General features: G+C 40.0%; 1 protein-coding gene across 1 annotated transcript in view; it reads right to left on the minus strand.

Moving 5' to 3' along the window:
- Positions 1–1965: 1965 nt before the first annotated feature.
- SERAC1 (serine active site containing 1) overlaps positions 1966–23479 on the minus strand; it is a 32010-nt gene continuing 10496 nt past the window's right edge. Inside the window, exons 5-8 of the mRNA XM_037820515.1 lie at positions 8449–8546; positions 7217–7399; positions 5395–5538; positions 1966–3802 (exon numbers count right to left, since the gene is read on the minus strand). Coding sequence (XP_037676443.1) covers positions 3666–3802; positions 5395–5538; positions 7217–7399; positions 8449–8546 — 562 coding nt within the window. The 3' untranslated portion in view covers positions 1966–3665. The remainder of the gene's footprint in view (positions 3803–5394; positions 5539–7216; positions 7400–8448; positions 8547–23479) is intronic.

Genomic DNA, 23479 nt, shown 5'->3' on the forward strand with positions numbered 1-23479 from the left:
ATGCCTATTGCCTTTTCAGTGGACTAACTCCTTATCTGCTGTCTCCTAATTGATCTAATCATTTTTTTTCCCTTCTGCATCCATTGTGGCTGTCTCTTTTATCAGTAATAGGATTTTCATCCATATACACATTCGTTGTTGTTTATAGTCTGTAATTGTTTTGATTTGGTTTTCAATTTGTTCCTTATCTCTACTCCCCCAACCTTTTCTTGTTTGAGGATTATGTTTGGTTTTAGAAGTGAACCATCAGAGATCATTGTATACTTCTGTTCTGTTTTGCTTTATTATGTTGCTTTAATGCTATGCCATTTCTTTTCATCTTGCTTGTGTATAAGGAAGCTTCATTCAGACCTGTTTGCCCAGAGAATGGAGGGTGAACTTGCTGGCATCCTTCTTGCCTTATCGTAGATTGCTTTCTATCCACCCATTGGTATTTCCACTTACTCTCTCTCCTGTTGTCTGGGGGTGAGAGTCTCCCCGACAGCACAGCTGGGGCAAGCCTAGTAGCACCTGTGTTAGAAAATCTAGTCTCTCTTCTCTCTTCTGAGGTTCTGTTAAATGCCTATGCTAGGGTTCACTTCCCTTCATCTGATGATAGCCTAGTCCCTTCAGAAAATTTAAACCACTTCTGCTTTGTTTGTTTAGCTACTTCAATGGTAGATGAGGTTCCTACCCTCAGGGGTTTTCCTAACCCTCCTCAGAACCATCTTCCCATCTTCCCCCTTTGTCTACAAACTAGGGAACTGTCATGAAAACTCTCAAGATTGTAGTGACTAATATTCTGCCCCAATCCCACTTCTGTTTCTTAGCCACCATTTTTCAAAGCTAATGACAAGAGCTTTTTTAGTCATTTAATTTTTCCCCTAGTTTTCCTTTTTTCTGTATTTTTTTAACCTTTTAAACATGAATTAGAAATTCTAAGATCTGCTTGGGAGTCCCAGACTATCTGTTGTGGTGACAGAATATAAAAATGAACATTTCTTAATGTTAATGATATGTAAAATGTTCTATGGAAATGCTACAAGTGTACATAGATTTTAAAATCAAGCCCAGTTCAAACCCTAGAGCTCACTAGTTTTGAGACTGGGCAAGTTAAAAAAATTTTTTTTTTCCTGTTTAGGTTACCTGTCTCTAAAATATGGATAATAATGCTACCCCATTCTTATCTAAAGCACCACTTTGTTCACAGATGCTCTGTAAGTAAGTGCTCACTGAATTACAGTTCTATTTTATTATTAGAACAAGGAACTAATTAGGCAAGATGTGAAATTCTGAGGGAAGACTGTGGCAGGAGAGATGGGAAAGGACTGCAATACGCCTGGAATAGACTGGACAGCATTTGGTAGTTAACCATGTGTGGGGAGAGGAGTAAACCACTGAGCAGTGTCCTCCATGAATTAATTCTAATGACTCATCTGAAATAGAAACAAAGGAAATAGAGCTGGTTGAAGATAAACAGAGTAGGAAATTCTTGTGAGCTTTCAATGTTTTAAATGTCTTAATCTAATAATCCCAGACATCAAAATAGTCTGAACTCTACATTATAGAAGCAGATATGACAAGAGCCGTTTGTGCCCAGAGACTGCATCTGCAGCAAGGCTCTCAGTGATGGTCCCAGAACTCAACACACATTAGGCTTTCTTTATAAATTACTTTTAACATTCCTGAGGTTAAAGTTTTGATTAAACTAAAAATCTAAGGTTCTAATAAGCTTAGTGTTTCCAGACTCTGGGACCAGAAGTTAAACTCCATGACACTGTTCTAACTTCCAGGGCCCAGCTGAAGAACTGGCATTTTTACAAGAATGACTAGTTCTAAATTTGGAAATTTCTTGACACTAAGCTAATTTTGCCTTCTGCCTTAGATAATTTATAATAAAACACCACTTTTTATAAAGCAGATTTCTTAAAGATTTGAACCATTTGGGGAATGTTCAACCTCCAACATGAAGCGCACATTCAGTTCTGTAAGTACTTTAAAATGACATTTATTGACTATGTTTACATTTTTCTCATGGATATAATTTTTACACCAAATATCAAAAACCAAATCACACAGAAGTCTTTCATATTACAGAGAGATGAAAACTCAGGGGGGAATGCCTCAAATATTCACTGTATCTACACAATAAAACCAGTAGTTAAGTCACTTGTGTTGTTGCAAAAGTAAACATTAGTTGTTCTTAGGGCTTACTGGTGGATGACCCCAGTTTACCTTCAGATGGTATAGTACCCTAGTTTTAGCTTTGACTATCCCATTCTATAAAATCCACCATTTTCTGAAAGTTAAACACAGACTTACCGTATGACTTTGCAATTCCCTTCCTAGGCGTATACGCAAGAGAACGGAAAATATATACCCACACAAAAATTTGTATATGAATCTTAATAGCAGCATTATTCATAATAGCCCCAAAATGGCAAGAACTCAAATGTCCAGTAACTGAGGAACAGATAAACTAAATGCGGCACATCCATACAATGGACTATTATTCAGCTAAAAATAGAAGTACTGCCTCATGGATAAACTTTTTGAAAACATGTTAAATGAAAGAAGCTGGTCACAAAAGGCCTTATTGTATGATTCCTTTAATAGGAAATGCCCCTAAATAGATTAGTGGTTGCCAGGAGCTGGGAGAAGAGGGGACTGGAGAGTGACTGCTAATGGATATAGGGTTACTTGTTTGGGAGTAATGAAAATATTCTGAAATTAGTGATATAACTAATACACAACTCTGAATATACTAATGAACTGTACACTTAAAAAGGATGGATTTTATTATATGTCAGTGATAGCTTGATTATTAAAATTACTTTTTTGAAAAGCCCACCAACATGATTTCCTATTTCTCACATGTTCCAGGTCAATTAATACTACTTCCAGTGAACAAGAAAGATACATTTAGCTAAATAAAATCTGAGGCTCTTATTATTATTAATATATATAATGGCTTAGAAGTTTTATTTCATACTATGATCAATAATGGATTAGCTACTTTATCCTTATCTGGGACAAATTATAAGTATAGGTAGCCACAGCCTGGAAAGAATTCATATAAATATTAAAAAAAAAAAAAGATTTGTTCTCAGCAATATGAAAATAAAAACACAGAACAAAACTGAGCCATGCATAACAAGTTAATGATAAAGCAGTAGACGATTTACACTATGTTTTAAAAATTCACAGCACATGGATCCCTAGGAAAAAAACCAGTCTGTCTCTTTTATGTTCTGGTTCATCCTTCTCTCCATTTTAGGTACTCTGCAAGCAGCATTTTTGTGATGAGTTGACGATGGTTCTCCTTTCAGCACCACCAGTGCCCCTCCCAGTGTGAGCCCAGAACCAGTCATGGATGAGAAAGGTTATTCTCATCCCTGGCAGCTCCCATCCCTGCCTGTAGGCACAACACTGGGGAACAAACAGGCACACAAGGCATTTCTCGTAAGTTGAAGGAATCTTAGTCCTTCATCCTTTGACTGCTATTTCTCTGCTTTCCAGTTCCTGAACTGAGAACAGTGTTCTGCTGCCTGTAACATATTCCAGACTGTGTTGATGCCATCATCACTATGCTTGCATGGTTGCTTGGAGCTTTAAAAAAAAAAAAAAAAAAAAAACCACAAGATTTCTTGCCATGTGTTCACATATGAAAAACAGAAGATGACGGCTTAGTTTTCAAGGTCTTTGGCTAAAGTTTCACGGATGAATTGTAAGGTACGTTGATACAAAAAAGCATCCTTTTTCTTTGGCTTACAAATGTTTAAATGGTTAACATCCACAGGAATTAGATCTCCAATACCTAAATCTGAAGAAAACAAAAATATCAATAAAAGCTGAGTAAATATGAACTTCCCCCTTGCCAATACTGAAGGAAGCCAAATGGGTAGTTATAAACGTTGGTTTAGTTGTGATAAGATACTTTTATAAGATAAAGGAACTTGAAGTTTGCCTGGTTAAATTATACCTGACAATTCATGCAAGAACGGAGTTCTAGGCTTTTCATAAGTTCTTTGTGGTGCCCTGCCCTACTTCCTCTAATGTAACAGCGAGCAGAGTCTCAAACCTTCCTGCGTGTGTGGGTTACTAGTGAATTATTAGTAAAACCAATGTCTGTACTAGGGGCTTTATGAGGAGACTGCGAACATCTCACATGTGGCCCATTCTATCCCCAAACTCCATGACCAAGCCACCAGGGGGGCGGAGGGGAGTGAGGTGTTGGGGAGATGATTTAGTGCTTGATTGCTTGAGAGACTTGGAAGAATTTCTGATGTTTCCGTTTACCAATGTCCATCTAGATGAAAGTGAGAAGAGGTCCCCAGTAAGGCAAGCTAGGTGCGGAATGCAAGCAGGGGGTATAAAAGAAGACAAACCTCCTGGTGACATGGAAGGGGGTGGACAGAGTCATGACAAGGCTGTGTCTTAATTCTGCTTTTGCTTCAACCTTCTTTTTAAACATCTGGCAGCTGTCTTTGAACTCAAGTTCTTCAACTATGAAAGAGTAACTCCTTGTGCTATGGCATATTACTTTAAGGTAAAGCTGCTTTAAGTTCTCCAACGAAGTATTAAGCATTTTTTCTTTGTATTAAGATAGCATACAATAAGTTAGGACAAAAGTCATCCTGCAGACTGAAGACTCATTTGGCAGGTATTACAGATGCACACCTTGTGGTTGAGGCTCCAAGGACAGCACCTGCCGCAGCCTCAGAGGTGATCAGAAAAGGGTTCCCAGAGATGACTTGCAAGCTGAGGAGTCAGCCCAGAGAGGGGAAAGCCATTTCAGGTCATGGAATTTATGTGGCATCTACTAAGCACAGAGTAACGCAGGATGCTATAAAGAGTGTTGAGATGTAGGCCCTGCCCTAAAAGAGCCTACAATCTATTACAGAAAGCCACAGTAGCATGTATTGGCCATTTCCCTCAACCCTGGGATTATGAAGGAATTGTACTTGAACACTAGTTTGTTTTTCCCCCCATCAGAATCTTTGCTTATTGAATATTCCCCAAATATTTTCCATTTACCAAATTTTCAAAGCCTTTAGTTGATTTACATGCAGCTGTCAATCTGTTAAAAGAAACGGTCCTTTCAATCTCTCTGATAGAAGGGTTTTGTATTCATTAATGCAGTAAAGCTCAGTGTTGACTGAACTCAGAATTAGCCAATTAACCTTTGTCATCTAATCACTTAAAAGAAGGAAGGGCAGGGTGTAATGCCAAGGTTATATATTTGCAGAAAAGTTTTACCAGAGGCTGAAAAGAATAGAATTAGAATCTAGATCATCATAAAACTGTCTCCTGAACCTGAGGAACTAGATGTAAAAAAACTGACATTTATGATTAAATGCTGGTTTATCACCAACTATGCATATAATGGCCAATGAGTTTCAAAAGAAAAAATACCTGCTGATTCCACAGATACCACATGGAGTTTAAGCATGCTGCCAATAGTGGTTGGGAGTGTTTCTACAAAATTCAGCACCTGGAAATTTTTGCCTTTAGCAAATGCCAAAAAGTCATCCTGTAGTGTTTTAAGTGCAGGAGAATCTGCAAAATCACAGAGAACAATACTCTTAACAAGTTCTGTTTACCCACTTCATAATAAAATGCATTAACTTTTCAAATTTAGACAGGAACGAGGGTTCAGATTCAAGGTGGTGACTTCCTTGCATGTTTGTTTTCTCTCCCAAGAAGCCGTTACACTGAGAGTAAAGGGATGAAAGCAGCTAAGAACTGAGAGGATGGTCATCAGATTTCATCCCATTACTGGACGGCAGGATCCAGTACCCCCGGGAAACTTGGTGTGTGGAGCCTGCGCCCCAGGCCAACCCTGAAGCATAGCCTCTCATCAGCAGAGCCTGTCTCCCATCTGAATGCTCGCCCCTTTCTATCCCCCCATTCTTAAATATGAAAAAGCAACCAAGATGCACCAGATACTAGAGGAAAGCCTACAACCTACAAGACACAGAACAGGTAAGCAAACCTGACTACAGAGGAAACAACCCAATGAAGCAGTGAAAAGGAACTTTTTAAAACCCTCTAATTCATATTTTTAGGATGATTTGAAAACACAATACCTCCATAAAACAAGAGGAGGATGGTATGAGTAAAGATCAATCAGAGAACAGAAAGAGCTCATGGAGAAAAAAAAATCAACAGAAGTTTAGTGCAAGGAACTCTCCATAATGTAAACAAAGAGAAAATATGAGCAAGAAGACAACTGGCATATTAAGGCTCCAAATTCTGATTAACAGGAGTTTTAGAGAGAGGAAATGCTTACGCCAACTGAGTATAGTACGTTATGAATTAATATGCTGAAAATCTTATATGCTCAAACTCATGAAAAAATGCAGCTCACTAGAAATTTGGATTTCTACAAGAGTAAATAATTTTTCTAATTTTAAATCATACTGAAGCTAGTATTCAAAGTATTACTATACTTCATCAAAATAATGGCTTAAGGATAAAAAGAGAGGGTATCAAACATCAAGTCCACCTCCCCCAAAATTTTCCACAGGTATCCTGAGCACAATTCATATACAAATACAGATATGTACAACTAATTCTATACCATATGACTAGTTTCTATATACTTTTCCCATAGGCCCTCTTTAATGTTAGCCAATAAGCTCCTGACGGGAGACACCCCTCAGTCTAAATGCCTTTTGTTTGCTATAATATAGTAAAAATAAGTAAAATTGGGAAGGCACAGAACAATATGTACGGTATTTTCCAACATTTTTAAAAAGTTAATCTATGGTTAGTTGTGGGTCCACAGAAAAAGGCCTGGCAGTTGTCACAGCAAAGTGTTAATGGTTATTTCTGGAAAGTGGAAATGGAGATGGAGAGTGACTTTTTATTCTTTTCTGTGTTGACTGAACTACTTTAGTAATTTTTTTCTTTTTTGTAATTCTTCTTTGTTTTATTCTTAAGCAGAAAACACACCAGAATTCTAGGTGCTACATGGAAGTTAAAAAAAGTTGGTTACTCCAGAAATTTATCTAGGATCTACCAAAGCATCTAGGGATAAAAAGATGAGTAAGACAGGCACTCTCCCCTCAAAGAGCTTACAGAAAGAAATACTGCTTTAAATCATTTCTTTGTTCAAACCTTAAAAACAAAACCCTACCAATTTATTCAAGGAAGACACCATCTTTCGTCCCCTTCTCCTGTATATGATGTTACTATAACCCCAGTTTCCTTGGTGTTAGAAAATAAGCCTTACCTTTGCTGAGTTCTTTGACTTCCAAGGAGGGAAAAAGAAGATAGCGAACATTAACAGAGTACTCAGCCAAATGGGATCCATGATGAGGAACACTGTAAAAAATCATTCCCCTGGTGTTGTTTATAACAGTACTCATTTCTGGCTTCTTAGAGGCTTCCAACAGCATCTTTTTGACAAGAAGACCTAGCCGCACAGAAGAAAGAAAAAAAATGCATAAGTTATTTTCTTTCCCACTATTATAAAAAAAAGGGGGGGTTACAAAACAAATACAGAGAAAGATGCTTTTTTAAAGTTTAACCAATAATTCTCTGTAGTAGATTAAACAGGGCCTCAAAACAGTAACATTTGCTAACAATGGTCCTGCTCCTGGAGAGAACAGTGAACAAGCCTACGACCAGCTGAGGTGCTGGAAACGCGTTTGTAAGGAGGTTGCCCGCGTCAGAGGCCACACTGTCCCAGGGAGGGAAGGGTGGCTGCTGCCTGGGTCAGGTGCTCCTGGCTCCATCCTGCCGTGACAGCCCACTAACGACCCCTCACGCTTATCTGCCCCAGAAAACAAAGCTTCCATGGGAGAAGCACCTTGTCTTCTATCCCACGACCCCAGGGTTAAGATCCTACAGTGAACACAAAGATCACATATAGGGTAATGGGATCTTTGCGGACACAAGGGGCTCCATCCACCCTTCTCTCAACATCAAGCCCAGATGGAGAGACTACAGCCCTAGGTCTGTGGATGGTGAAGAGTTGGAGCTGGATTGGGGGAGGGGACAATGGGCTTCTAGGAGCAGGATATCTGGTTTCAAAAGCCAGCCCTAGGACAGGGAGAGCAGCAGCAGATGTCACAGGGGCAGGGGGCTGAAAGCAACAGTGGCCTCTGCAATAGTGAGGGAAGAAAGGGAGCCCCCGTGACCAGCCAGGAATGCTGAGAAGGTAGTCACAAGTAGGGCTTAAACAAGCCAGAGTCTGCTTCTGATTTTTATTTATTACCATAAGGAAACATTAAATTGTCAAACTCTGCCCTTTTCTATGATTTGTTTCTAATTGTCCCCTTCTAGAGAAAGAAACAGCATAGAAGGAGAGTAATTTAGAAACTCCTAGTCCTAGCCAAAACATTAATTTAGGAAATAACAAGGGCTGCTATTAGTTAAAACTGAGAGACGCAGTAATTTCAGGTCCACCACATGGCTGACAGCCTCACAACGCTCACTTTGCAAAAATGAAACCGTGCTTACCTCCCATGCTATGAGATACCCAGATCATCGGCCTGTCCCCGACACCAGCAGCTCTGAGCTTCCTAAGAAGTTCGTCACTTCTGAATGCAATGGACTTTCTGAGCAAAAGAAAAACAGCAGAAATGGACAGGAGGCTATTGATCCCCCACATTTTGCTATCCAATTCTTTAAAGCAAGAACTTGTAACTGTTTATTGGACTGATGCAACATACTACATTTTGGAGTTAGGAATAACCCCTATTTTCTCTGCTTAATTTCTGCAATTGTTCATTTCCTCTTTGCAAATTGTTAACACTGCCATAACTAGGAATACCTAAGCCATTCAATTATTAAACAATGTTTGGGCAACTAATGTGTCTGGCGAAATTGACAGTCAAACTTGGGTCTCACACCAACTGTCCCTTTCTGGCTCCCTCGCCCAACAGTGAAAAGGTCACTAACAACAATGAAATTGTCCTCTGTGAGTTTATCTATGTGAAGTCAGCCATCACTGCTATTTAGTTCTACCTGTATTTATACTGCAAATGTTAAGCTGTCATCATTTAAAACATTTGGGTTTGTTATTTAGAAAGCAGAGAGCTCCAAGATGGTGCATTAGGAGAGAGAGAGCAAAAGTCTCCTCCATGAAAAACACTAGATAAAGGACAGAAAGTGCTCCAGAACAGCAGTTCCAGGGTGCCACCAGCTGGACAGGGACTTCTACACCCATAGTGACTGTGCACTTGGAGAAACTGAGAGGCTGCGTTCGGAGACGAGTGAGTGTTCAGCCCGAGTGCAGCCAGGGAATGGGCAGCTGGAGCCACAGTATGTGGTGGGGAGGACACTTCCATGCCCTGGGAACCCTCCTCAGTACCTGGCCTGGGTGATAACCTTCACAGACCCGCAGTTAAGAGGCCCTGTACCAGGGAGTGGCCACTGCAACAGGGAGACAATCACGGAAGGGGGTAGTGTCAATGCCCCGTGCAGCCATCTGTGCAGCTGGCTGGGAGACACCCCTTCACAGCACGATGGCCAAGAGCTTCCCTGAGGAAATTGGGATTTGGCGGGCTCGTGACAGCACCAACTCTTCCTCCACAGAAGCCCATGATGTGAATGGCCTAGAGGCAGGAGTGCCACAGGGAAGTGCTAGGAACCCTCCCCCAATCCCAGGGACTCATGAGCACCTGGCAGACAGGAACTGGAGGGCGAGAAGCACAGGTCTGCAGCCCCAGAGTACTCCACCCGCAGCCCTGGGAATAGCTGGGACCACTGTGTTCTGGAGCAGACTCCCTGCCAAACTACACAGGGCACACCACCCCCCCCACCCCCCCACCCCCAGAGCTGGCAGTCCCCAGTGCACACATAAAATTGGTGCACTGATTGGACCTCCCCATGGTTTGGACCCCACTCAGTGCATAAATGAAGTTGGGGAGAACTGGCTTGAGGGTAAGAGGTGACTCAGGAGCACCATCTGCTGGTAGGTCAGGGAAAGTGCAAGTCACCAAGCTGCAGCTCTGCCACATTATAAGTATTCAAATAATCCTGCATATCCTAAAAGAACACTATTAAGATAAACAAATGCCAAGAGTCCAAAAACAACAGAAAACAATAAAGCATATGAAGAAACCATAATATATGTATAACCCAAATGCCCAAATTAAAAAGCCAGAGAAGACATAGAACTTGGAGCAATTAATCAAAAGAAGTACTCACACACATCAATATCATGGCACAGGATATAAAGGACATGAAGAGGACCCTAAAAGAGCATAAAGAAGAATTTGCAAGGGTAAATTTGAAACTAGTGGATCTTATGAAAATAAAATATTCTGATCAAATTAAAAAGATTCTTGAGACACACAAGACCAGATTTGAAGAGGTAGAGGAAAGAATTAGTGAACAAAACAATTGACAGAAAGTGAAAGAACAAACAGTAAAAAACATGGTAAATGTGAAATAGACCTCGGAAAGGATGGACAACATAAAGCACACAAATATAAGAACTATCAGTGTCCAGAAGGTGAAGAGAAGAGTAACAGGCTAGGAGGAGTATTCGAAGACATTGTTGGGGAAAACTTCCCAACCCCTCTAAGCAACATAAATATGCAACTCATACATGCCCAACAAACTCCAAATAGAATAAAGCCAAATAAACCCACTCTGAGACACATTCTGACCAGACTGTCAAATGCTGAGGAGAAGGAGAAAGTTCTGAAAGCAGCAAGGGAGAAGTGATTGACCACATACAAGGGAAACAACGTAAGACTAAATAGTGACCACTTAGCAGGCACCATGGAGGCGAAAAGGCAGTGGTATGACATAATTAAAGTTCTGAAAGAGAAAAATTGTCAGCCAAAAATTAGCAAAGCTGTCCTTCAAAATTGAGAGAGACCTTAAAATCTTCACAGACAAACAAATGCCGAGAGAATATGTAATAAGAAACCTGCCCTACAGGAAATACTAGAGGGAGCTCTACCAGCTGAGAAAAAAAGACGAGAGGCCTGGAGAAGGGCACAGAACTGAAGAATTTTAGTAAGGGTTCCCTAAAGGAAACAAAGAGGGGGGAAAATAGATCTGCCAAATAAAAACCAAAGGATAGATAAGATGGCTGATTCAAGAACTGCCTACACAGTAATAACATTGAATGCGAATGGATTAAACTCCTCAATTAAAAGATATAGATTGGCAGAATTGATTAAAAAATACAAACCATCGATATGTTGCTTACAAAAGACTCATCTTAGACTCAGTGACACAAAGAAATTGAAAGTGAAAGGATGGAAAAAATTATTCCACGCAACCTACAACCAAAAGAAAGCAGGGGTAGCAATAATTTCAGATAAAATAGACTTTAAATGCAAGGATGTCATAAGAGACAAAGAAGGACACTATATACTGATAAAAGGGACAATTTACCAATGAGAAATAACAATCATAAATGTTTATGCACCCAATCAAGGTGCTCCAAAGTATGTGAGATAAACATTGGCAAAACTGAAGGAAGCAAAAGATGTTTCCAGAATAATTGTCGGAGATTTCAATACATCACTCTCTCCTATAGATAGAACAACCAGTGGACCAATAAGGAAATTGAGAACCTAAACAATGTGATAAGTGAATTAGACTTAACAGACATATATAGAGTATTATGTCAAATAACCAGGATACACATTCTTCTCTAGTGCTCATGGAACTTTTCTCCAGGACCATATGCTGACGCATAAAACAAGCCTCAATAAATTTTAAAGGATTGAGATTATTAAGTGCACATTCACTGACCACAATGGAAGTCAATAACCATCAAAGATCTAGAACATTCACAAATACCTGGAGGTTAAACAACACACTCCTAAACATTTAGTGGGTCAAAGAAGAAATTGCTAAATATATAGAGACGAATGAAAATGAGAACACGACATATCAAAACTTATGGGATGTGGTGAAGGCCGTATTGAGGGGGAAATTTATAGCTCTAAATGCTTACACTAAAAAGGAAGAAAGAGCTAAAATCAAAGAACTAATGGAACAAAGAAGCTAGAAAATGATCAGCAAACTAATCCTAAAGCTAGCAGAAAAAAAGAAATAACAAGGATTAAAGCAGAAATAAACGATAAAGAGAAAAAAAAACAATAGAGAATGAATAAAACCAAAAGTTAGTTCTTTGAGAAGATCAACAAGATTGACAAGCCCTTAGCTAGACTGACAAAGTCAAAAAGAGAGAAGATCCAAATAATAAACAAAATAGTAAATGAGAGGGGGGACATTACGGTGGATCCCAAAGAAATTTTAAAAAATCATAAGAGGGTACTAAGAACAACTGTATGCCAACAAACTAGATAATTTGGAGGAAATGGATAAATTCCTGGGAAGACATGAATAACCTAGGTTAACCAGAGAAGAAATAGAAAACATCAACAAAACAATCACAAGCAAAGAGATCCAATCAGTCACCAAAAAGCTTCCCACAGGAGTAGAAAAAAGATGGTGGCATAGAGAGGAGTGGAAGTAAATTAGTCCCCCTGGAACAACTAATAAACAGCCAGGAACAACTAGAAAATAATCTGGAGTAACTGCAGGGGGGACAGACGTGACCATCCACTCATCACATACCAACCTGAATTGGGAGGAATGCCCAAGATCGCAGCATAAAATCTGTAAGTAAAAACTGCATACCCGAACCAGGAGCCCGCTCCCCCCACAGCCCAAGCTGCAAAGCCTTGTGGAGCCAGACAGCAGCACTCTCCCAAACTGCAAAGCCTCGCTGTGCTAGAGAGCAGCACTCTCTGAGCAAGCAAATATAGCTCAGCTAAGCCCCAACTGGTGGTTTAATTAGCACATGCTCAATAGAAGCAATGAATCCCCAACAAGCAGACAGAGGCTTTTGATGACTGACCTTGGAGAGCTGGAGGACTTCTCTGGGAGGGAGGGGGAGCTCAGAGGACCGGGTGCTGACTCTGGCCGACAGGTAAAACTGAGGGGGGCCACAGACTGACCCTAAAGGGGGGCTTTCTGTCCCTTTTTTGGCTCAGTGGAGAAAACCTCAGCCATTTTCAATTCCCAGTGCTCTGATCCAGATAAGGGTGGAGATAGCAGAGTCAGAGTCTATTTAAATGCTAATGACCTCTCCCCAGGGGGTATATCTTCCCTAAGAGGAAAGAGGCAGTGCCAAGCTCTACCACCCGCATTCCATTGAGAACCAGACCCCAGAGCCTGGGGGAAAACAGCCATGGGCCACACCTCCTTACACCAGTCTGGAGCTACAAGCTGACAGGTGCTACCTGCTGGGCAGAAAAGCACATGACCTAAAGCTTCACAGGGTGTATCAATCTTCTAAGACACCCTTAGGGAAACTTGAAACTATTGCCTCCTTCCAAGACCTGAGCCAGTTCTGGTCTGGGGAAACCTGATGGGGGTAACCAAGGAGGCAAGATGCCTAGACAACTGAAAACTACAACCTACACTAGGAGGGGTGAAGTTACGACCCAGTCAAAGGAACAAACTTACACTTCAACTGACATACAGGTATTAAAACAACTAGTGCTGGAACAATTCAGAAAGTTTAGGGAAGATATGGCAAAAGACATGAAGCATATAACAAAAACAGTGGGCGTACATGAGGTAGAAATTGAAAGTTCAAAAAAATAACTGACAGACTCTATGGAAATGAAAGGCAGAATGGAGACATAAAACAGCAGATCTCAAGAGGCAGAGGAGAACACTCAGGAACTGGAGAACAAGGTACCTGAAAGCCTACACACAAAAGAACAGATTGAGAAAAGAATGGAAAAATATGAGCAGCATCTCCGTGAACTTAAGGACAAAATGAAATTCGGGAATGTACGTGTCATTGGTGTCCCAAAAGGAGAAGAGAAAGGAGAAGGGGCAGAAGCAATAAAAGAGGAAATAATCAATGAAAATCTCCCAGCTCTTATGAAAGACATAAAATTATGGATCCAAGAAGCACAACATACCCCAAACAGAATAGATCTGAATAGGCCTATGCCAAGACACTTAATAATCAGATTATTAACCTCAAAGATAAAGAGAGAATCCTGAAAGCAGCAAGAGAAAAGCAATCCATCACATACAAAGGAAGCTTGATAAGACTGTGTGTGGATTTCTCAATAGAAACCATGGACGCAAGAAGGAAGTGGGGTGATATATTTAAGATACTGAAAAAGAAAACCACCAACCAAGAATCCTATATCCGGCAAAACTGTCCTTCAAATATGAGAGAGAGCTTAAAATATTCTCTGATAAACAAAGTTTGTGAACAAGATAGCTGCTCTAAAGGAAACACTAAAGGGAGCACTACAGACAAAAAGGAAAAGACAGGAGTAAGAGGTTTGGAACACAATTTTGGGAATAGTAACACAGTAATGTAAGTACACTGAACAAAGATGACTGTGAGTATGGTTGAAAGAGGAAGGTCAGGAGCATTTGGGTCACCAGAAAGAAAGAGGAAAGATAAAGACTGGGACTGTATAACTCAGTGAAACCTAGAGTGTTCAACAATTGTGATAAAAGGTACAAATATGTTTTTACATGAGGCAGAACAAATGAATGTCAACACTGTAAGGTGTTAAAAATGGGGTGGGATTGGAGGAAAGGTACAATCAGTGCAAACTAGAGACTACAGTTAACAGAAAAATTGTATTATGCTTCCTTTTTTTTTTTATCATCATTTTACTGAGATATATTCACATACCACGCAGTCATACAAAACAAATCGTACTTTCGATTGTTTACAGTACCATTACATAGTTGTACATTCATCACCTAAATCAATCCCTGACACCTTCATTAGCACACACACAAAAATAACAAGAATAATAATTAGAGTGAAAAAGAGCAATTGAAGTAAAAAAGAACACTGGGTACCTTTGTCTGTTTGTTTCCTTCCCCTACTTTTCTACACATCCATCCATAAACTAGACAAAGTGGAGTTTGGTCCTTATGGCATTCCCAATCCCACTGTCACCCCTCATAAGCTACATTTTTATACAACTGTCTTCGAGATTCATGGGTTCTGGGTTGTAGTTTAATAGTTTCAGGTATCCACCACCAGCTACCCCAATTCTTTAGAACCTAAAAAAGGTTGTCTAAAGTGTGCGTAGGAGTGCCCACCAGAGTGATCTCTCGGCTGGTTTTGGAATCTCTCTGCCACTGAAGCTTATTTCATTTCCTTTCACATCCCCCTTTTGGTCAAGAAGATGTTCTCCATCCCACGATGCCGGGTCTACATTCCTCCCCGGGAGTCATATTCCACGTTGCCAGGGAGAGTCACTTCCCTGGGTGTCTGATCCCACGTAGGGGGGAGGGCAGTGATTTCACCTTTCAAATTGGCTTAGCCAGAGAGAGAGGGCCACATCTGAGCAACAAAGAGGCATTCAGGAGGAGACTCTTAGGCACAAATACAGGGAGGCCTAGCCTCTCCTATGCAGCAACCGTCTTCCCAAGGGTAAAACTTATGGTAGAGGGCTCAACCCATCAAACCACCAGTCCCCTATGTCTGTGGTCATGTTAGCAACCATGGAGGTGGGGTAGGCGAATACCCCTGCATTCTCCACAGGCTCCTCAAGGGGGCACTACATCTTTTTTTTTTTTTCCTTGTTTGTCTTTTTTCTTTTTTCTTTTTTTTTTTAACTTTCCCGTCTTTTTTAAATCAACTGTATGAAAAAAAAAGTTAAAAAGAAAACAAACATACAATAAAAGAACATTTCAAAGAGACCATAACAAGGGAGTAAGAAAAAGACAACTAACCTAAGATAACTGCTTAACTTCCAACATGTTCCTACTTTACCCCAAGAAAGTTACATAATATAGCAACATTTCAGTGAACTTGTTCCTACTACATCCATCAGAAATTAACAGACCATAGTCATTTCTGGGCATCCCCAGAACGTTAAATAGCTTATCTGTTCTTCTTGGATTATTGTTCCCCCTTCCTTAATTGCTCTCTACTGCTAGTTCCCCTACATTCTACATTATAAACCATTTGTTTTACATTTTTCAAAGTTCACATTAGTGGTAGCATATAATATTTCTCTTTTTGTGCCTGGCTTATTTCGCTCAGCATTATGTCTTCAAGGTTCATCCATGTTGTCATATGTTTCACCAGATCGTTCCTTCTTACTGCCGCGTAGTATTCCATCGTGTGTATATACCACATTTTATTTATCCACTCATCTGTTGAAGGACATTTGGGTTGTTTCCATCTCTTGGCAATTGTGAATAATGCTGCTATGAACATTGGCTTGCAGATATCTGTTCGTGTCACTGCTTTCCGATCTTCCGGGTATATACCGAGAAGTGCAATCGCTGGATCGAATGGTAACTCTATATCTAGTTTTCTAAGAAACTGCCAGACTGACTTCCAGAGTGGCTGAACCATTATACAGTCCCACCAACAATGAATAAGAGTTCCAATTTCTCCACATCCCCTCCAGCATTTGTAGTTTCCTGTTTGTTTAATGGCAGCCATTCTAACCGGTGTTAGATGGTATCTCATTGTGGTCTTAATTTGCATCTCTCTAATAGCTAGTGAAGCTGAACATTTTTTCATGTGTTTCTTGGCCATTTGTATTTCCTCTTCAGAGAACTGTCTTTTCATATCTTTTGCCCATTTTATAATTGGGCTGTCCGTACTATTGTCATTGAGTTGTAGGATTTCTTTGTATATGCAAGATATCAGTCTTTTGTCAGATACATGGTTTCCAAAAATTTTTTCCCATTGAGTTGGCTGCCTCTTTACCTTTTTGAGAAATTCCTTTGAGGTGCAGAAACTTCTAAGCTTGAGGAGTTCCCATTTATCTATTTTCTCTTTTGTTGCTTGTGCTTTGGGTGTAAAGTCTACGAAGTGGCCTCCTAATACAAGGTCTTGAAGATGTTTTCCTACATTATCTTCTAGGAGTTTAATGGTACTTTCTTTTATATTGAGATCTTTGGTCCATTTTGAGTTAATTTTTGTGTAGGGGGTGAGGTAGGGGTCCTCTTTCATTCTTTTGGATATGGATATCCAACTCTCCCAGCCCCATTTGTTGAAAAGACCATTATGGCTCAGTTCGGTGACTTTGGGGGCCTTATCAAAGATCAGTCGGCCATAGATCTGAGGGTCTATCTCCGAATTCTCAATTCGATTCCATTGATCTATATGTCTATCTTTGTGCCAGTACCATGCTGTTTTCGCAACTGTGGCTTTATAATAAGCTTCAAAGTCAGGGAGTGTAAGTCCTCCCACTTCGTTTTTCTTTTTTAGAGTGTCTTTAGCAATTCGAGGCATCTTCCCTTTCCAAATAAATTTGATAACTAGCTTTTCCAAGTCTGCAAAGTAGGTTGTTGGAATTTTGATTGGGATTGCATTGAATCTGTAGATGAGTTTGGGTAGAATTGACATCTTAATGACATTTAGCCTTCCTATCCATGAACATGGAATATTTTTCCATCTTTTAAGGTCCCCTTCTATTTCTTTTAGTAGAGTTATGTAGTTTTCTTTGTATAGGTCTTTTACATCTTTGGTTAAATTTATTCCTAGGTACTTGATTTTTTTAGTTGCTATTGAAAATGGTATCTTTTTCTTGAGTGTCTCTTCAGTTTGTTCATTTCTAGCATATAGAAACATTACTGACTTATGTGCATTAATCTTGTATCCCGCTACTTTGCTAAATTTGTTTATTAGCTCTAGTAGCTGTATCGTCGATTTCTCAGGGTTTTCTAGATATAAGATCATATCATCTGCAAACAATGACAGTTTTACTTCTTCTTTTCCAATTTGGATGCCTTTTATTTCTTTGTCTTGCCAGATTGCCCTGGCTAGCACTTCCAGCACAATGTTGAATAACAGTGGTGACAGCGGGCATCCTTGTCTTGTTCCTGATCTTAGAGGGAAGGCTTTCAGTCTCTCACCATTGAGTACTATGCTGGCTGTGGGTTTTTCATATATGCTCTTTATCATGTTGAGGAAGTTTCCTTCAATTCCTACCTTTTGAAGTGTTTTTATCAAAAAGGGATGTTGGATTTTGTCAAATGCTTTTCCAGCATCTATTGAGATGATCAATTGATTTTTCCCTTTCGAGTTTTTAATGTGTTGTAATACATTGATTGTTTTTCTTATGTTGAACCATCCTTGCATGCCTGGAATGAACCCCACTTGGTCATGGTGTATGATTTTTTTAATGTGTCTTTGGATTCGATTTGCAAGTATTTTGTTGAGGATTTTTGCATCTATATTCATTAGGGAGATTGGCCGGTAGTTTTCCTTTTTTGTAGCATCTTTGCCTGGTTTTGGTATTAGATTGATGTTAGCTTCCTAAAATGAGTTAGGTAGTGTTCCATTTTTTTCAATGTTTTGAAAGAGTTTGAGTAAGATTGGTACCAGTTCTTTCTGGAAAGTTTGGTAGAATTCCCCTGTGAAGCCATCTGGCCCTGGGCATTTATTTGTGGGAAGATTTTTGATGACTGATTGGATCTCTTTGCTTGTGATGGGTTGGTTGAGGTCTTCTATTTCTTCTCTGGTCAGTCTAGGTTGTTCATATGTTTCCAGGAAATTGTCCATTTCCTCTACATTATCCAGTTTGTTGCCATACAGTTGTTCATAATATCCTCTTATAATTTTTTTAATTTCTTCAGGATCTGCAGTTATGTCACCTTTTTCATTCATTATTTTGTTTATATGGGTCTTCTCTCTTTTTGATTTTGTCAGTCTAGCTAGGGGCTTGTCAATCTTGTTGGTCTTCTCAAAGAACCAACTTTTGGTGATATTTATCCTCTCTATTGTTTTTTGTTCTCTATGTCATTTATTTCTGCTTTAATCCTTGTTATTTCTTTTCTTGTACTTGGTTTAGGATTGGTTTGCTGTTCATTTTCTAGCTTCTTCAGTTGATCCATTAGTTCTTTGATTTTGGCTCTTTCTTCCTTTTTAATATATGCATTTAGTGCTATAATTTTCCCCCTTAGCACTGCTTTTGCTGCATCCCATAGGTTTTGGTATGTTGTGTTCTCATTTTCATTCGTCTCTATATATTTAGCAATTTCTCTTGCTATTTCTTCTTTAACCCACTGATTGTTTAGGAGTGTGTTGTTTAACCTCCAGGTATTTGTGAATTTTCTAAGTCTCTGATGGTTATTGACTTCTAATTGTATTCCATTGTGGTCAGAGAATGTGCTTTGAATAATTTCAATCTTTTTAAATTTATTGAGGCTTGTTTTATGTCCCAGCATATGATCTATTCTGGAGAAAGTTCCGTGAGCACTAGAAAAGTATGTGTATCCTGGTGATTTGGGATGTAATGTCCTGTAGATGTCTGTTAAATCTAATTCATTTATCAGATTGTTTAGGTTTTCAATTTCCTTATTGGTCTTCTGTCTGGTTGATCTATCTATAGGAGAGAGTGATGTGTTGAAGTCTCCCACAATTATTGTGGAAACATCAATTGCTTCCTTTAGTTTTGCCAGTGTTTCTCTCATGTATTTTGTGGCACCTTGATTGGGTGCATAGACATTTACGATTGTTAATTCTTCTTGCTGAATTGCCCCTTTTATTAGTATGTAGTGGCCTTCTTTGTCTCTCAAAACATCCCTGCATTTGAAGTCTATTTTATCTGAGATTAATATTGCTACACCTGCTTTCTTTTGGCTGTAGCTTGCATGAAATATATTTTTCCATCCTTTCACTTTCAGTTTCTTTGTGTCCCTGTGTCTAAGATGAGTCTCTTGTATGCAACATATTGATGGTTCATTTTTTGATCCATTCTGCGAATCTATATCTTTTAATTGGGGAGTTTAATCCATTTACATTCAACGTTAAAACCGTGAAGGCATTTCTTGAATCGGCCATCTTATCCTTTGGATTATGTTTGCCATATTTTTCCCTCTCTCTATTAATATCCTTTATTGTACCCATACCGAATCTCTTTAGTACTGAACCTTTCTCCAAGTCTCTCTGTCCTGTCTTTGTTTCTCTGTCTGTAGGGCTCCCTTTAGTATCTCCAGTAGGGCAGGTCTCTTGTTAGCAAATTCTCTCAGCATTTCTTTGTCTGTGAAAAATTTAAGCTCTCCCTCAAATTTGAAGGAGAGCTTTGCTGGATAAAGTATTCTTGGCTGGAAATTCCTCTCACTCAGAATTTTAAATATATCGTGCCACTGCCTTCTTGCCTCCATGGTAGCTGCTGAGTAGTCACTACTTAGTCTTATGCTGTTTCCTTTGTATGTGGTGAATTGCTTTTCTCTTGCTGCTTTCAGAACTTGCTCCTTCTCTTCTGTGTTTGACAGTGTGATCAGTATATGTCTCGGAGTGGGTTTTTTTGGATTTATTCTATTTGGAGTTCGCTGAGCATTTATGATTTGTGTATTTATGTTGTTTTGAAGATTTGGGAAGTTTTCCCCAACAATTTCTTTGAATACTCTTCCTAGACCTTACCCTTTTCTTCCCCTTCTGGGACACCAATGAGTCTTATATTCGGACGTTTCATATTATCTATCATATCCCTGAGGTCCATTTCGAGTTTTTCAATTTTTTTCCCCATTCTTTCTTTTATGCTTTCATTTTCCATTCTGTCATCTTCCAGGTCACTGATTCGTTGTTCAACTTCCTCTAGTCTTGTACTATGAGTGTCCAGAATCTTTTTAATTTGGTCAACAGTTTCTTTAATTTCCATAAGATCATCCATTTTTTTATTTAGTCTTGCAATGTCTTCTTTATGCTCTTCTAGGGTCTTCTTGATTTCCTTCATATCCCGTACTATGGTCTCATTGTTCATCTTTAGTTCTTTGAGTAGCTGCTCTAGGTGCTGTGTCTCTTCTGGTCTTTTGATTTGGGTGCTTGGGCTTGGGTTATCCATATCGTCTGGTTTTTTCATATGCTTTATAATTTTCTGTTGTTTTTGGCCTCGTGGCATTTGCTGAACTTGATAGGGTTCTTTTAGGGTTTGTAGACCTATTGAAGTCCTTATCTCTAATTTATCAGATCTACAGCTTCGTGGAGTACACTCTCTCTAACTAACCAGCAGGTGGCGTCCACGAGCCAGCTGTTCTCCACAAGCCAGATCTCCCCTGCTTAGCCTTTTTGGTGAGTGGGGGAGTGAGTCTTGTGGGGCCCAATTGGTGTACCAAGCTTGCGTGTGTAGTTGGTGTTGCCTGCCCTGTATGTGGGGCGTGTTTCTGGGCAGTCGGGGAGGGGGGGTGGCCCTAACAATCAAATCTCCCTGATGATCCTAGAGTTTTAAAGCTGCTGCAATAGTCTAATCCTTCAGTTCAGTCCTGCCACAGTTTGTCTCTGCCACTGACCCACAAGTCTTTGGTATTGGCGTATGGCTCCTGAGACTTGCAAGTGGGCCCCTCTTCCAGGCTGTGCACCCCGGGTCCTCTGTTGAGGGATGACTGTGCTATGTCACAGGTGAGTGCCGTCCCCCCAGGGCAGTTCTGGGCTGCTGGGCTGTGTAGGGAGGCTCCCAGTCTGCTCAAATGATGGCTGAATGGGGCTTTGTTAATTCACACTGCTCCACCTTCCCAGCTCTGGGACATTCAGCTGAGGTTGCAGGGAAGGCTAATGTCCACACCCAGTTTTGTGGTGTGTGCCTGTTATTTGAAGCACTTCCGTCACACTGGGTTGTCTGGGGCAGCTCTGGGCTATGGGGCTGGCGATGGGCAGGAGTGTTTCCTGTCCACCAGGATGGTGGCTGTGAGCGGACATCCCCCTTTTCTTGGGAAGTTGTGTTGTTTAGTGAATTTTCTCAGCCACTGGATTATTGCCTTTTGTCTCAGAGCTCTCTTAGTTCTGCTCTTGACTTGACGTGCCCAAATTGCAATTCTTTGAAGCTTTCTGTATTGAGCTTCTTAGAGTAATTGTTTTAGAAAAAGCAAAAAGGATTTAAAAAAAAAAAAAAAAAAAAAAACGGCCCTCCTCAGAGATCTAATGGGTTATTGAAATGCTAATAGACAAAGCAACCAGGGCCATTAAGGAAAGGTGCACAGGGCAGAGAGATCAGCTTTGCTTCGGGATTTGCATATGCGCCTCATAGCCTGAGCTCCTCCCTTCCCCTTTCTGTGTTCACCAGAACTCCAAAAATCCTCTGCTTTTATTTTGGAGTTTTTCGTGTTGTTTTTTTTCTATGCCTGTCTCCTCTCTGCTGGGCTGGCTGCTCTCAGAGTCTCTGGTGTCTGGTCTCAGTCTATCTATGGTTGGAGTTTGAATCAGTAGAATGAGTTTTCGCTAAGAGCAGCCACTGCAGTTCTCCCTTCTCCTTCCCGGAGCTGACAGCCCCTCCTCCCCCGGGACTGAGCCTGGCAGGGAGGGGCGCGGGTCCCCTGGCCGCAAAAACTTACAGACTTCGCTGATCTCAGCAGTTCCACGTTTTCATGAGTGTTGTATGAAGTATGCCCAAAGTCAGATTGCTCTGTGGTGTCCAGTCCACGCAGTTCCTGGCTTTTTACCTACTTTCCTGGAGGAGTAACTAAAACTTACAGCTCACCAGTCTGCCATCTTGCCCCGCCCTCTGCTTCCTTTAATATAACATAAGAAATATACCAAAGCTAAATGCATATGGTGGGGGAGGCATGGGGGGACATATGGGACTCTTGGCATTGGTGATGTTGTCTGACTCTTTATTCTACTTTAGTTTAATGCCATCGTTCCTTTTGTTGCTTCCTAGCTGTGATGTTTTGTTTTGTTTTTTCTTTTTTACCTCTCTCTTCTTTTTCTTTTTCTGTCACCTTCTTTGACTCTTCCTCCTCCTTTGTAGAAGAAATGGAGATGTCCTTATACAGATAGTGGAGATGGTAGTGAATACATAAATACGTGACTGTACAGGGAACCACTGACTGTTTACTTAGGATGGAATGTATGGTGTGTGAACAAAACCGTCTTTAAAAAAATGGGTTGATGAACAAACCCTGAGGGCACTATATTGAGTGAAATAAGACACATAAGGACAAATATTGCAGGGTCTCACTGATATGAACTAATTATAATATGTAAACACATAGACATTAAATGTAAGTTATCAGGATATAGAACAAGGCTAAAGAATGGTGAGAGGCTGATTATGAGCAGAATGTTCAACTAGGGTGAACTGAAACATTTGGAAATAGACAGGGGTGATGGTAGCACATTGTGAGAATAACTAACAGTGCTGAATGGTGTGTGAAGGTGGTGGAAAGGGGAAGCTCAGAGTAACGTATGTCACCAGAAGGAAAGTTGGAGGTTAAAAGATGGGAATGTATAAAATGGTGAATCTTGTGCTGGACAATGTCCGTGATTAATTGTACAAATATTAGAAATCCCTCTCATTAACTAGAATAAATGTATGACACTATAACTAGAAATTAATAATGGGCATATAGGAAAAAAATATATACCTATTGCAAACTATACACTACAATTAGTAGTATTTTACCATTCTTTCATCAACAGTGACAAATGTTCTATACCAATACTATGAATATATAATGGAGGGGGGGTGGTTAGGGGTATGGGAGGATTTGAGTTTCCTTTTTTGTGTGTCTTTATTTCTTTTCTGGAGTAATGAAAGTGTTCTAAAAATTGAAAAAAAAAAAC

Source organism: Choloepus didactylus, chromosome 2, assembly GCF_015220235.1.
Source record: "Choloepus didactylus isolate mChoDid1 chromosome 2, mChoDid1.pri, whole genome shotgun sequence".
NCBI lineage: Eukaryota > Metazoa > Chordata > Mammalia > Pilosa > Megalonychidae > Choloepus > Choloepus didactylus.